General features: G+C 47.0%; 2 protein-coding genes across 18 annotated transcripts in view; one reads left to right on the forward strand and one right to left on the reverse strand.

The window, feature by feature from the left end:
* The window catches only part of FAM219A (family with sequence similarity 219 member A), a 59528-nt gene extending 47443 nt beyond the window's left edge, over window positions 1-12085 (reverse strand). For 4 of the 8 annotated variants that reach the window (XM_035308473.3, XM_035308462.3, XM_035308445.3 and 1 more), the window contains exon 1: window positions 11752-12085. In XM_035308473.3, coding sequence (XP_035164364.1) covers window positions 11752-11778 — 27 coding nt within the window. In that variant the 5' untranslated portion in view covers window positions 11779-12085. Of the gene's footprint in view, window positions 1-11718 lie in introns of all 8 variants that reach the window. The other 4 variants (XM_035308459.3, XM_035308456.3, XM_035308440.3 and 1 more) reach the window with 1 other exon arrangement.
* A 243-nt stretch (window positions 12086-12328) lies between these two features.
* The window catches only part of DNAI1 (dynein axonemal intermediate chain 1), a 59594-nt gene continuing 56448 nt past the window's right edge, over window positions 12329-15474 (forward strand). For all 10 annotated transcript variants that reach the window (XM_008998529.3, XM_054257159.2, XM_002743033.4 and 7 more), the window contains exon 1: window positions 12329-12553. In XM_008998529.3, the coding sequence (XP_008996777.1) occupies window positions 12506-12553 (48 nt within the window). In that variant the 5' untranslated portion in view covers window positions 12329-12505. The remainder of the gene's footprint in view (window positions 12554-15474) is intronic.

Here is a 15474-nt window from a genome sequence, read left to right on the forward strand (position 1 = left end):
TACTGGTAGGATATTATTCCTAGCTCCTACTTTGGAAAGAGCAGGGCATTTGCACAGACCAGTGTGTCTTCCTGGTGCCCTGACCTCTGGCCCAGTTTAAGACTGCTACCACAGAGAATGTGAGGTAAGAACACGTTCACACTCCCACCATGGCTCTGGTTCCTCCCTGTGAAGCTACGATGAAGTCTATCCTCCTTTTCTTTCCTAATCCCAGTCCTTTAGGTATTTGAAAACCTTAAAATGCTTCTCTGAGACCACTTATTCACAGGCCAAACAGCCCAGTTCTTCCAACTATTCTCACATGACATAGTTTTGACTCCTTTCATTATTCTAGTCACCCAATCTCTTGAATGATGATATCAGTACAGAATGCAGGACTTCAAATGGTGCTGACCAGTACAGAATAAGGCGGAGTGGGATGATTACCTCCTAGGAACTGAATTCCATGCTTCTATTAATGTAGCCCAACAGCACATTAGCTTTGTTATATAGTGGACTTGTATTAAGCTTTCTGTCCACTCAAGGACTAGCTCTCTTTAAAGGTCCCTACCTTCTCCAATCACATAGCCTTCCTAGATTCCTATTGAAATTCTGTCTTGATGAATTTAGCCAGCTACCTTTCTAAGAGTCACATTACATACGTGTGGTATAGTTTCTAATAAATGTGGAACTATCATCTCACTATCCTCAGTGGACTCTTAACTGTATTGGCAGTAAACTTAGCTCAAGATATGAGTCCAGGTTCTTGCCTTGATTTTACACTGCTAAGGCAAAGGGCTACTCTGTTTCAGTTATGTCCTGAGTTCAATATAACAATAGGTATGGGTATTAAATATGATCATGGAAGCTCAACTGACAATAATAGAAGTACAATATCAATATTATAGGTAGTGGCAGTCCCACAATAATCTGTGCTGTTTAGATAACATGGAGAGCTCTGTGTTCAGTTTCAGGGGTGAGAAACATAAAAGTAGCCACTAAACCAGCTAGGATGACTGGGGATTTGGAAGCCAGTGTCCTGGGAAATGGTAAAAGGAAAAAACAGGCCTATTTAGCCTGGGTAAACAAAAGAGTGCTAAGGCTGTGTAACCTATAATAGGGCCTTTCCTCACTAGTAGTAACTTCTGGCTTATGGGTCTCTTCTTGTAACCTATTCCTTCTTGCTCCTTTGGTCAAGGTCTTATAATTTCGTATTAAGTGTGGTCAACCACTCATATGAAATTCAGGAGATCTTTTTCTGAATCTGCTTCTTTCCCTCTCTTATCTGCTCAGCAGAGTCAAATTTACTCCCTCTTACCTGGCCTATTTATTTCAAAAGGATTTAAACTTTATATTAATTCAGTATTTCAGAAACCAATGCTATAAGCCAAGTAGAAAAAACAGTTTCTTCATTCTTTTTTTTTTTTTTCAGACAGGGTCTTGCTTTGTTGCCCAGTCTAGAGTGTAATGGTACAATCATAGCTCATTGCAGCCTTGAACTCTTGGGCTCAAGCCATCCTCCCACCTCAGTCTCCCCAATGGCTAGAACTACAGGCATGCATCACCATGCCTGGATACTTTTTAATTTTTTTATAGAGACAGGGTCTCACTATGTTGCTCAGGCTGGTCTTGAATTCATTGCCTTAAGTAATCCTCCCACCTTAGCCTCTCCAAGCACTGGGATTACAGGCATTAGCCACTGCACCTGGCCCCTTTACTCATTTCTTAAGGAGACATATCTTAAGACTTCAGCCCCTCAGTGAAACAGATTGCTTGGCTGGCTAATATCCCCAAGAGTTCCCCTTTCCTGTGTTCTTTGCCCAGGATATCTATGATGATTCAGGGCTGCTGGGATGGCAAGTAGAATACTAGAACTGCTGTTCTGCCTTCTGAAGACCACAGCAGACATGGAAAATCAACCAAACCATGTCACTCTTTCATATGGAATCAGGACTCTGCCTTAGAATCCATCTAAACACAATGCTACAGGCAGTAACTACTGATCAAGTGGCATTGGTATGAAGGGTAATGCCTGTTTATCGTCCATGCTTTATGTAGCCTGTGGAGTAGGAGGGGGTAAAATAATCATGCAGGAATGTCTCTTGAGTGGTGTGAACAGTGGGAACATTTATTGATACTGCAGAGTAAGTACTGAAACATCCCCTAATCTGGGAATCCACTTTTCATCTTAAATCTCAATTGAGACAGGATTCTTCCTGATAAAAGATTTGCATTATCTTTATCTTCTCTACTGCTTGGCAGAACATAAAAGCACAAAGCACAGCCCAAGATAAAAATAAGAAATAGAACTAAGCCACAGTGGGAGCTAAGCTATGAGGACACAATGGCACAAGAGTGATATAATGGACTTTGGGGACTCATGGGGAAAGGATGGGAGGCGGTTGAAGGATAAAAGACTACACATTGGATACATTGTACATTGCTTGGGTGATAGGTGCACCAAGATCTCAGAAATTACCACCAAAGAAATTATCTACGTAACCAAAACCACCTGTTCCCCAAAAACTATTGGAAAAAAAAAAAAAAAAAGAACTCAGCCATGGGATAGCCACACCAGGTTTAAAAATAAAGTACTCACCTGTAATCCAGCACTTTGGGAGGCGGAGGCAGGCAGATCACGAGCTTAAGAGACTTGAGGCCAAGAATCAGGGTTGTAAGGAGGAAGAATAACATGAACAGGGAAAGGATCTGGAACAGGATCTGAGGCAGCAGCAGCTGTTTGAGTGGGGTGGTCGGGGGCACTGAACGGAGGAAGATGATTTAGAGGCTCTTACATGTTGGTGAGCGCAGGTTGTTTAGAAATAGGGACTTTTTCTCTTTCAGAGGAGTCGGTTTCTGGCTTGTTCCCTCTGATTTTTAAGGGGTAAAGGACAGGTCCTTGTCTCCAACAAAGAGCATAGTCCGTCTCCTCCCGGGAGGCAGGGCTCTTATCACTAATGTGTTCCAGTGAGAGCTGACAAATCTCTCTTCATTGGACTTACATTTTGGACAGAAGCCTGCAGGTTTAAGCATGGGCCCTCGAGTCCAAATAAAACAATATTTTATTAAAAAAAAAAAAAGAGAGAGAGAGAGAGAGAGAGATTGAGACCATCCTGGCCAACATGGTGAAACCCCGTCTCTACTAAAAATACAAAAAAATTAGCCGGGTGTGGTGGTGCATGCCTGTAGTCCCAGCTACTCAGTAGGCTGAGGAGAATTGCTTGAAACCAGAAAACAGAAGTTGCAGTGAGCCAGATCCCACTATTGTACTCCAGCCTGGTGACAGAGCTAGATTCCATCTCAAAAAGAAAAGAAAAAGGTTAAGTACTCGCTGGGCACAGTGGCTCACACCTGTAATTCCAGCACTTTGGGAGGATGTGGCAGGGGGATCTCTTGAGCCCAGGAGTTTGAGACCAGCCTGGGCAACATGGTGAAACCCCATCTCTACCAAAAAATACAAAAATTATCTGGGGATGGTAGCACACACCTGTAGTCTCAGCTATTTGGAAGGCTGAGGTGAGAGGATCACTGAGTTTGGGGAGGTCAAGGCTGCAGGAGACAGAGTGAGACTGTGTCTCAAAACAAAAAAAAAAGGTAAAGTACTAAATGGCTAAAATATACAACATGTAAATTATATCTCAGTAAAGCTGTCCAAAAAAATAAGCATCAAACTAGCATTTGGTAGAGAGACATAAGGGAAATAAAACTCCCTTAGAAATATTATGAGAAAAGGCACTTGGTATTTGCCTCTGCACCCTAACCAAAATTCACAGAGAGCTTCCTACTGATAGCAGCAAGTTCAGACCCTGAAAAATTAGCAACTTCCCATTAGACACTAGCATAGGGCAAAATGGTGTGGGTAATAAAAGATGCTCGAAAGATCTAGGAAAACTATAAATCTAGACTGGGTCACCACAGATATTAATTTTTAAGCTAAAGCTTTCCAAAGAGTATTTTTCTTTTCTTTTTTTTAATATAAAAATTTAAGTCTTAATCTTGCTCCTTCTGTATCCAAAGAGTATTTTTTTGTGAAACATATTGGTTCTATAAGATGTTAACAGATGTAACCTGAAAAAAGGTTCTATGGTTAGATAAGCTTGGGAAACCCTGAGTTAAAGTCGAAAAGGTTCCTTTACTGCAGGACATCTCAGAGCCTTTAAAATGTCAGTGGGCATTGTGATGGGATGGAGCATATAGTCTTTCCCAAAGAAATTTTTATGGAGGCTTTTTCCCCCATGAAGCACCCCAAAGGATCAATATTCCTAATATTATAGGAAATGCTGGTCTAAACCATGGGTGGCCAAGGGCTTCACCAATTCCTTCATAAGGATAAAATGGGAAATTAATATGGAAACTAGGCTGGGTGCAGTGGCTCACACCTGTAATCTCAGCACTTTGGGAGGCCAAAGTGAATAGATACCTGAACTAAGGAGTTTGAGACCAGTCTGGGCAACATGGCGAAACCTGTCTCTACAAAAAATTAGCTGGGCATGGTGGCACATGCATGTAGTCCCAGTTACTCAGGAGGCTGAGGTGGGAGGATCATCTGAGCCTGGGAGGCAGAGGTTCCAGTGAGTCAAGATTAAGCTACTGCACTCAAGGCTGGGTGACAGAGACCCTGTCTCAAAAAAAAAAAAAAAAAAAGAGCAGGGGACTATAATTGTTGTAGTGGAGCAAGCATAGAAGGTCAACACCAAGACAAAAGTATGCCAAATTGCAGGGTCTTTATTGCCGGCGGCCATGGAGGACTCGCATCTCTCCAACCTGTGGCCCCGAAAGGAGGGTGTCAAGACCTTTTATACCCATAAAACCACATCAGGGTTGAGGGTGAGGGGCGGGGGTGAGAGGCTTCAGACATTCCGAGAGCTAGTGGATTCTGTAAATCACCTCCTGGGCAGAGATGAGGGTGAGGGGCTCTGGACATTCTGAGGGCTAGGGGACTTTTGACATTCCGATTGTGACTTAAGTGGTTCACAAAAGTCAAGATTAGTTAACACATTGTCTGGGTAGGGTGGAAATGACAGACCTTAATTACTTATTACAAGGCGCAGGGGCCAAGATGGCATGGGTTTGGACTGCTTGCCTGTCACATTAGGGGTTACAGAGAACAGTTTCAACAGAAAGCCAAGGTATGGTTGAGGTATGCAGTTTTATGGGACTTTTACCATGTCACATAATGTATAGCTTGTACATAATTATGGTTAAGTTAACTACATAGAGAAATATATATGGTTCTCACTCCACAGTTTGCATGCAGTTAATTCAATGAATCTTAAAATGTTCCTTCAGTTATTGTTCTTGATAGATAGATGGGGTATACTCTGCTTATGACAGCCAAAAATCTGGTGGCCGAATCAGCAAAAGCAGGCAAGGAGCCACAATCACTGAGCTTGTTTCTGCCTGGGTGTGGTCTCTTGTCATACGTTTAGACTTAGGACTTGAACAGTCATTCGGTAAACACCATTCATAACTGTATGTCCCCTCTTTCACGCACACTCACATCCCTCACCACCATCACAGAAACTTAAAATTGACCTTCAATAAATACAACCATCTGATCCTCAATTTGCTATCTCTGAATAACAATGATAATAAATACAAGTACAGATTTGCTTGAACTCCCTCCTGAGAATGTAAAGCCTCGGAGGAAACTCCTGTGAGCCTGTGTCCACCCTCTCTCCCAGGGCAGACCCTATAGGCCTCTTTCCTAGACGACTTCCCTACTCCACAGTCCCTCGCTGCAGCCAGAAGTTCATTTGGCTGTCCCATAGTGAGGCCTGTGGGTCATGTGCCAATTTCTGAACTCCAGAGCAGAGCCAAATTCAGAGTTTTTCCCCTCCTTCCTTCCTTCCTTCCTTTCTCCCTCCCGGAAAGCCAGTTTCCCACCAGAGCCTCCTTAAGAAACCCTGCTGAGCCACACCTGTAGCTTCCTTCAACCAGCACCTCTGGTTATCTGCCTTAGCCCAATTTTCCTGCCTTCTGAACCAGTTCTCTCAGGTCTATAGGAAGGAACAAAGCAGCTAAGCCCAAGAAGCTAAATTTCCCATGTTCCCTTTCCAGACACAAGTGTCCACCTACCTTTTTAAGGAGGGAGAGGGTCCCTGAGACTAATCAGGTTTGAATGAAGAAGTCTGTTTTCCATTTCTGCTCACTCTGGGCTATAGGCAGTCAAGGGCAGCAGGCAGCTGGGGCTTGGAATGACTCAGCCTGAAGCCCAGCTACCACAGAAGCACCTGCCTGCAGAGGCCACATTTGGGCCCTCTGAGAAGCCAAGTAACTCCTGAGTGAATTCACCCCAGAAGTCAGCTCCTTTGGCACACCTTGCCTGGAAGAAGCAGCTTGGGCTCGTCTCAGAAAAGCAAAGTATGTGTCCTTTTCCATTTTGACTCTTGCAGGTGATTTAGTAATACAAATATCCATTCCAAAAGGAATCAGTGAAATAGCCTAGCTCAATCAGTGAGAAAAAAAAAAAAGAAAAAAAACCCTCATAGATTTGACTAGAATGATGGTAAAAGGCAAGGCCAGACACTACATCATAAAGCACTCAGACAACAAAGGATTTCATTTTTTCTTCATCCAAGTGCTACTGGAAAGAAAATAACAACAAAATCCACTATGGCTCCTTGTTGCCACCACCAATTCTCTTGCATTTATCAAAGCAGATTGTAGGGGAGAAGTATTCACTGGCAGGTGAGTGTATTTCTTAGCAGCCCGTTTGAGGTGGAGTGGGGGACCAGTGCCAGTCTGACCTTTGATTTTCTAGGACTTCTAGGTTCCTCATAACCCCAAGAATGTGGCTTCAGCAGTAGAGCAAAGGAAAATGTGGCGTCAGCAGTAGAGCAGCCTTCTCTGATATACGAAGTCTCTGAGACCAAAAGGTAAAGGGCTCCTGAGTTTCCTGAGGTGGTGATGGTGTTCATCCTTCCTCCATTCAGGTGTCCATGACACAAACCTGAGAGTCATCCTTAACTCTCTACCTCTCCACTCCACCTCCCAACAGATAGCATATCCTGCCTATTCCACTGTATTAGTATCTGTGTATCTGTCCTACTGTATTTCTCTGCTTCTGCAGGCCTTCATCATCTCCTAGCAACCTCCAATCTCATCTTTTCCAATCTCTCATCCACCACTGGAGTAATAACCTAAACTCAAGTTTGATCATGTTATTCCCTTAATTCATTCCAAATGCACTCTTTTGTTTCTTCTTCTATGCCCTTTCTTGGCTTAACCTCATTTTGTCAGTCTGCCAAGCTTCTAGTACTCTTCTTGGGGCCAGTCCAGCAATGTCTCCTCTCTGAGGCCTTCCCTGACCACTTGGTGAGAGCCCTTCCTGCTTTCTTTTGGTGCTCCTGGGCTTGGTTCTTCTCTTGTGGTATTCACTATTCTGTAGTGCCTCTATCTGAGTTCTAGACTTTGCATCTCCCTGGAGCAAAATTCTGTTATTGAGCCCAGAACAACATCTAGCAGAGACTACGTTCTTAGTTGGTGTTTGTTTGATGAGGAGATTAGTAGTAAGGAGCTTCAGGCCTGAACAGACCTGATCATCAGTTTGTAATATAGGACAGGAAAGAAGGGTGCCTCTCCCCAGGAGCCTGAGAAATACTGCTGGGTCATGAGCCACATGGACCCACTAGGAGAATCCACCCTTAAATTGAAAAGTCATCTGACTACAAGAGGCAACTTAAGGTGTCCAGAACACAGAATTTTCCACAGTGGCTACTTATTATCTTTATAATGTTCTCTCTGCCACTTTCAGGAGCCGCTATGGCCTACCCATTGTCCCATCCTGACCATCCCCATCCATTCCTGAGTGTCAGGAAGCAGTAGGAGTCTGAAACTCCTTCCCAAGCTCGTGTAGTCAAGGGGTTAGGACTTCAGCATTCCTCACCCTCTCCCAAAGGAGGCTGTCACTCTTTCTCATGACACTCCATTGATCTCTACTCTTTTTGACATACATCTAAAAACCTTCCAGTAGCCATCTGAGCCCATCCTTTTCTTGGCCACCCACGGGAAAGATCTTACTGTCTCTGTATCCTTAAAGTACTTGATCTGAGTAGATGCTCATGAACTAAACAAATGAGTTAACAGATAACCTAGTTTCAGTGAGGCTAGAGTAACATGTCTTTCAACTGTTCAGAGACCCTGTCTGGTGCCATTTCCCATTCTTTAAGTCTCTGGTTCCTCAGAACACAGGAGGCAGGGTATTGCCTGACACAATTAAGTGCTTAAAAGCTCCACTTGTTCTTACAACAAATCTCTTCCTCTCCAATGGCAGCTGAAGAGAAGACATAGACTCTGCGGCTGTACCAACAAACTGAGCAGACAGACAATAGGTCCAGAGACCTATCCCTGTTGCTCATACAAACAATATACCAAACTCAACCCAACTGATCAACAAAGAGCCTTGGACTGCTAGGAGCTTCTCTAGATCAGTGAGGTGTATGGCTCAAAGACCGAGCTGACACACAAACTGTGCCTGTCCCTCACAGTTTCTTTGGGAGAATCTATGCTCAGAAACACTCAGGATTGTCTGAGAGACAGATATAGAAGGAATGGAGTCCAATGGATAGGTCTCTAAGAGGAGCTCTCACTCCTTTCACAAGGAGACAGGAAGAGACCCTGGGGATTTCTCAGGGATAGACTCAGGCCTGGTTCAGCTGCTGAGTTGCAGCAAGGCCAATTAAATAATTGGTGTGATGGGGAAAGGAGAGAAGCCACTCCTTTCAGGCAAACTCCCATTAGAGACAGGCGGCTCCATGCAGCTGTGACAACAGCAGCAGCAATAACAGGGCAGGGATCTCCTCCTCTTCCTCCCACTAGCTGAGATCTAATGCTTAAATTAGCACCTTGGAAACACCCAGATCTGCTAGCTGCCTTCTCTACCAGCTCTGTCACTCCTCCAGGACTTCTTTTCAAGCTTGAGTTTCTCTTTTAAGTAAATAATTTAAAATATAAAGATGTGCTCCCCCTAGAGTTTATCTTTTCAAGTAGGGAATGGCCTCTGGATTCTTCCCATCACTATGGGCTGGGGAGAGTTATTTGATGATGGCACCTATGTGACAAGCCTGTATCTGTACAGCTTGGTCCAGAAAGGGGCAATGATGCTGACACCAGCATTGCCTGGCTCCCTTGGGGCTTAAGGAGGCAGACCCTACTCTGCCTTCCGGGGGGATCCACTAAGAAAGTAAGCAAAAGAAACAAACTTTGATAAACTGTGGGCTTAAGGGCAGGGCCACATCTGTGTCTGTGTTGCTAACCACTTTATTCCTAATACCTAGTTTAATATTTGGGACAGAGCAGATACTTACCAATTATTTGATAAATCTATTGCTGAATCAATAATGTCAGGTCTCTGTGATAGTCTTTAGAAGGGGTTAGGAAGCAGGGCAATGTCTATGACCCTCAAATGAGGGATGATTATATTGCTATTTCCATAAGGCTCTCACTCAACCTTAATAAAGTATACTCAGGCTGGGCGTGGTGGCTAACCCCTGTAATACCAGCATTTTGGGAGGCTGAGGTTGGTGGACCACTTGCGGTCAGGCATTCAAGACTAGACTGGCCAACATGGTGAAATCCCATCTCTAATAAAAATATAAAAATTAGCCATGCGTGGTGGCAGGCGCCTGTAATCCCAGCTACTCAGGAGGCTGAGGTAGGAGAATCGCTTGCATCTGGGAGGTGGAGGTTGAATCAGTGAGCCAAGATTGTGCCACTGCACTCTGGCCTGGATGACAGAGAGAGACCTCCGTCTCAAAAAAAAAAAAAAGTATCCTGCAGACAAGGGTGACTTTAGCACTTAAAAGGATCTGACGGTAGTCAGAGCTTTTCTAAGTGCCTCCTTGCCACAGATACTTCAACTCCAGGGCCACACAGACCGGAAGCAGCTCAAGAGTCCTCTACCCAGCCAAACCACTATTCAGAATTTTAGGCAATAACAGAAGCACGAAGGACAACTGAGAGAGCCTGGTGGCTCTATTTCTTCTCCCCTTTCCTTGAACAGCTATTTCCTCCCTTCTTGGGAACCCCAGATGGGAGATAAGAACCAACTCATTGTTTCCTTCTTCTGATACACTTGAACCACCTCTTCCTTCATCAACCCTTTGTTTTGATTCTGGATTAGATGTTTAGAACTGGAAGGGCAATCTAGTATGACAAGCCAGGTTACCTAGAAAGAGAACTCAGGAAGGAAAATTCTCTTCAGCCAGCCCAAAGTCATTCTTTAAGTTCAGGGGATGGACTTCTCTCCAGGATTTCCTGGCTCCCACATAATCCAATGATGGCATTAGGCTAGGAAAAAGTCTTGCAACTCCTCTCTCCAGTTTAATATTGTATGCTTCTGTAAAACTTCCTTGTTTTGGCTTTTAGAACTGTATAAGTAGTCTCGAATGGGGGAAAAAACCTGCTAAGTGGCCACTAATGATTCTCTCTACCATCCTCCAAAAAGTGTGACATAGAGGTGATGGGTCCCTGCCTAGGCCCATCTTGGCTGCCATAATGGGTAGGTTACTCGACCAGGAAGCTACAAAGCACATCTGTCAGCCAGCGGGTTGTAGGCCCAGTGGTAGACCTGTTTCTGGCAACTCTCCCTAACACAGAAGCAGAAGGCTTAGGGAGCCTAGAGCTTCAGAACTTGGCGAGCTCAGCTCTGCTCCAGCCAGCACAACTCAGAGAAATAGGTCATCCACACTTTTGGGTTCCTACCCCACCTTACCTCCTTCCAATTCCAGCTCAGGCTCCAAGGGGATAAAGCGAACACAACCTAGACATTCCCTCTCTACCCTACTCACTATACTGGCTGGCTAGCCTCCACGTCTCCCACCCGGTTGCCAGGCAGACAAGAGAGGTCAGGTAGCCCCCAGGAGACCAGCAAGCATGGTCCCTCTTAGGCCTAGCCTCCGTGCACCCGAGTTGCCCTCCCCCTTCCACTCCCTCCGTGCCGGCAGCGATGACATCATTCCTCCCTGACTCCGGGACCGCGGACAGGCGGCAGGATCCGCGCCCAGCAAGGACTTCAGGCACGTAGGCCTAAGATAATGGGGGCTCTTCCCAACCAGTGGGCACAGACAGCTCCAGCGCGGCCCGCTTCCTCTCCCGTTGGTTCCCGAGCTCTCACATCTGCACCCCGATTCCCTATCTCGTCGCGCGTACTCTCCTTCCCGGTTTAGATGCCCCCAGCCTGGACTGCCTGAGCTCCCCAACGGAGAACGGAATTCCCAGGTTCTGCGCCAACCACCTACCCCCACTGGTCCCTCACCCCGGCCCAGGGTTCTTATCCATATATCCAGCGGACAGGCGGGCAGGCCCCTCCTTTTCTAAAAGCTGATTCCCAATCTTTCTTAGCCTGATGGCTCCCCCGCCCTCAGCATCACAGGCCTGTAGAACTAAACGCCTCCCCACCGCCCATCCCAGCTCCCTGGGCCTGCCGCCGGCGGTGCCCCATAACAGCTCCTTCGCCAGCCCCAGCTGTGGGCCTCCACTAGCGGTGTGCACCATTGTGCTCCCTCCGTTCCATCCGACGGTGCCCTCCGCCCTTACAAGTCCCTTTGCTCTCACCCAGCATATTCTCCCACGGTTTTCTCGTCCTGCAAGTTCCCCTCCCCCGGCAATACGTTTTCAGGGATCTCTTTGCCCCATCCGAAGGCACCCCTCCGCACAATCCCCGCGGCCTGATTCCCTCCCTCCCCCTCAAGCGACGCCCCCTCGCGGCCCTGGCCTGCCCGCCGCCCGCCCCCTCACCAGCGGCTGCATCTCCGAGTGCGCGGTGGGCACCTGGAACCGGTCGATCTCCTCCATCATGGTGCCGGCGGGCGAGCAGACCAGGGGCCGGGCGCGGCCGGGGACGCCGACGGGACCGCGCGGGGCGGCGGCCCCAGGAGCCCGGCGGGTGGTGCAGACTAGGCCGCCCTGGACCAGTCGGGAGGGCAGGGGCCGGGCGGATGCAGGGGTGGGCGGGAGCGAGAGGTTCGCAGGCTGGGTGACGCCGGCGTGACTCCGTGGGCTTGCCTAGCACTACCGCGGCTCTGGCCCGGCCGAGCCGCAGGTCTTGCCTCGCCTCCTACTCCGCCGCCGCCTCCTGTCAGCAGCTCAGCCACTGCGGTGACTCGGCAACTCCACTTCCGGGTCCGGGACACCGCCCGGATCTTGCATTATTCATGAGGAGGCGGTGTCTTGGGACTCTATCCCCGCCCACACACGGGAGTTCAGAAGGCGTGCGGTTCCTGAGGGGCGGGGCTTAGTGGAGACTGGCTCGCCGCGCTCCCAACCCCGCCTCCTCTCCGGGCCGGCTGGGGTTGTCAGAGGCGCCTGCGCCTTGGCTACCGGATGGTTGCTGGGTAACCGCGTCAGGGAGTTGGGTTCTATCCTGCAAGGGCAAGGAGACCCACAACGACTGCTGTCCTAAAGAACCCTTGCGACTGGTTGTTGAAGTGGAAGAGAGTCCAGATTTCTTGTGTGTGGTCAAGGAGACGGACGAACCTTTTGTCTTCAGGCGAGGGAGCGTTTTGTAGGCTCTCCAGGGATTGAGATGTTTTCTGCTTCTTCTAAGACTCCCCATAAACAGCCTCGTAAGCAGGTAACGCAGCACACTTTGCCTCCCCTGATGACCTCTGACCTTCGTCGTTGCTAGTGACCACTAATCATACCTCTCCTACTGATCCTTGATCTTTTGTCTCCTACTGACCTCTAGCCTTCTCACCCCCCACCCCGTGACCTCTGGCATGTGCTCGCACTGACCTCTGACTCTGTCCTGCTCTTTCCCACTAATCCTGGTCTTCTCTCTCATACTGTGTAACTGTATAAGTAGTCACGAAACCCACCGTTTCTTACTTCTCTCCTACTTTTCTTTTCTTAACCATTCCCATCCCTTCACTCCACTTTAACACATGGACTCATTCTGACCAGTCTATCCGCCTTAACTCCCCCATCCCCATTACAAGTTCCTTCCTCCTTGTCCTCACATTCTTGTCCCAAAGGAATTTTTTTCTTTTTTTTTTCTTTCTTTAAGACAGGGTCTTGCCCTGTAGCCCAGGCTGGAGTGCAGTGGTGCCATTTCAGTTCTCTGTAACTTCTGCCTCCCGGGTTCAAGCGATTCTCCTACTTCAGCATCCCGAGTAGCTGGGACCACAAGCATAGGGCACCACGCCCAGCTAAATTTTGTATTTTTGGTAAAGACAGGATTTCCCCATATTGCCCGGGCCCATCTCAAACTCCTGAACTCAAGTGATCCTCCTACCTTGACCTCCCAAAGTGCTGAGATAACAGGCATGATCCACTGTGCCCAGCCTCAAAGGCATTCTTTATCCAACCCTTTACTGAGTGCCTAGCTCTGGGCTAGGTGGGAACACAGGCCTTGCCGTTTGGGAGCGCACAGAGGGTGTGCAAGATAACTAAAGAGGACACAGGATAGGTTATATGCAGGAGTCTGATTTTATTTTCTGTGCTAAGAGAGTTATGAGGAAAGAGAGGGCAGGGAAAAAGGAAGAGGAGAGAGGCCCTTTCTCATCACTGTACCCACCCCGACACTGTACAACCCAAAACTCACCCCCAACTATTTCTAGAGCCTCATATGTCTCTCTTCCCTGAGAGCCCCTGGTCCACTCCTGTGATTCATTCAGCTATGTGAACATTATGCTCTGACTACCACCTGGACAGATGTCATCCCTTCTCACAGGAAACCCGAGTCATACCCCCCTTAACCCACTGAGCACAGAGTTCTGCTTTCTTCCTCAGCATCACGATGGAAGGCAAGCTGGTCCCAGTTTCCCAAAGAGCCTTCTGTGGTGAAACCACTCAGTCCTTCAGGAACAACTTTTTCCAGACCCTTTATGAATTACCACTCGGCTAATGTACAGTTTCTAGCTCTGGGAAGTAAGACTTCTATTTATTTATTTCAGATTTACCTCATTAAAGCCTAGGAATATTGAGGTGTAGAGAGTCAATCTGTGGCCATGCTATTTGTAACTTTGCATATTTTGGTCTAGCCTCCATTTTAGCCTTTGCTCCCCTGCTTCTTTCACCTGGTCTTCTGTAGCAGATGGACTTGACTTCCTTAGGTCTCTGCAGCCTTGGGGAAGCTGCTATTCCTGTATGACCATGCCCTAAATTTATGTTGAATTGGGCTTTATGATGAAGTACATGTACTGTGTTTGAGCCTCCTGACCCTATTTTTACAGGCAGTTTACTTTTATTTATTTTTTATTTTTGAAATGGAGTTTCGCTCTTGTCATCCAGGCTGGAGTCCAATGGTACGATCTCGGCTCACTGTAACCTCCACCTCCCGGGTTCAAGTGATTCTCCTGCCTCAGCCTTCTAAGTAGCTAGGATTACAGGCATGCACCACCATGCCTGGCTAATTTTTGGTTTTTAGTAGAGATGGGGTTTCACCATATTGGTCAGGCTGGTCTTGAACTCCTGACCTCAGGTGGTCCTACTCCCTTAGGCCTCCCAAAGTGCTGGAATTACAGGCATGAGCCACTGCGCCCCAGCAATTTGCTTTTAATATAAACAGTATTGAGGTCTGGTTTATGTGTAATAGAACATACCATTTTAGTTGTACATGTTGACAAGTTTTAACAAATTTACAGAGGTGTGAACCACCATCACACTCAAGATATAGGATACTTTATCCCAAGAAGTTTCCTGTGCCTCATCCCACCTCCTATTCCCCACCCCTGTCCTGCCTAGGTAACCACAGATCTGATTTGTCTTTTCTAGCAACTTGCAGTGTGAACAAGCTTGGGATGGGTTTCTCTAGCCTGTTAGGGAGACATTAGAGACTAGTTACATTGACAGCAGAGAGAGGTAAGAGTAGATATAAAGTCAGAAAAACCTGGGTCAACTGGCACTGCCCGCTGGAGGGAAGTGTTGTTTTAGTTCAGAGTAAATATTGGTATGTGGGGTGTGAGGAAAGGTTGGGTTTTGCTAGGCTGTATTCACCCATTTTCTTGCCTCAGTGAAGACCAATTTGAGTCAGTGCTAATCAGTGTGGGATGTCCTAGAGATGTTTGAGAAGTTGTCCCTGTCTTCTGGGAATCAGTTTGGTGAGGGAGACAGAACACAGGTATACAAAGATAAGGTAGGATGACATCCTTGGGGATGAAGGGGAGAGAGGCCTGCAGGTTAGAGCAGCAGAAAGGCTTCAGGGAGGAGGTAGGTAGGATAGGACTGGGATGCCATGGGTGGGAGAAGATCAGGATTGTGTTTTTTAGAGGATAGGGGGGAGATTAAACTCCATTTGTTCATGTTGCTCCACTAATCACGCCTTTTAGCAGTTCCCTGTTACTCTCAGGATAAAGTCCCAAAAGTCCAGTTTGCTTGGTATGGCCTTTACCACCCTACATGGTCTTGCCTTTGCTACCTACCCATCCTACTTCAAACCTCAACATTTCTCTGTGAAAATTCCACAATCCCAGCAAACTGAACTGCCCTCACCTCCTAGAAAGTGATATTCACACTCTTTTTCTCCTCTAAGCTTTTGAAATCTTTTCTGTCTGC

The sequence above is a fragment of the Callithrix jacchus genome, chromosome 1, assembly GCF_049354715.1.
Source record: "Callithrix jacchus isolate 240 chromosome 1, calJac240_pri, whole genome shotgun sequence".
NCBI classification, from domain to species: Eukaryota; Metazoa; Chordata; class Mammalia; order Primates; family Cebidae; genus Callithrix; species Callithrix jacchus.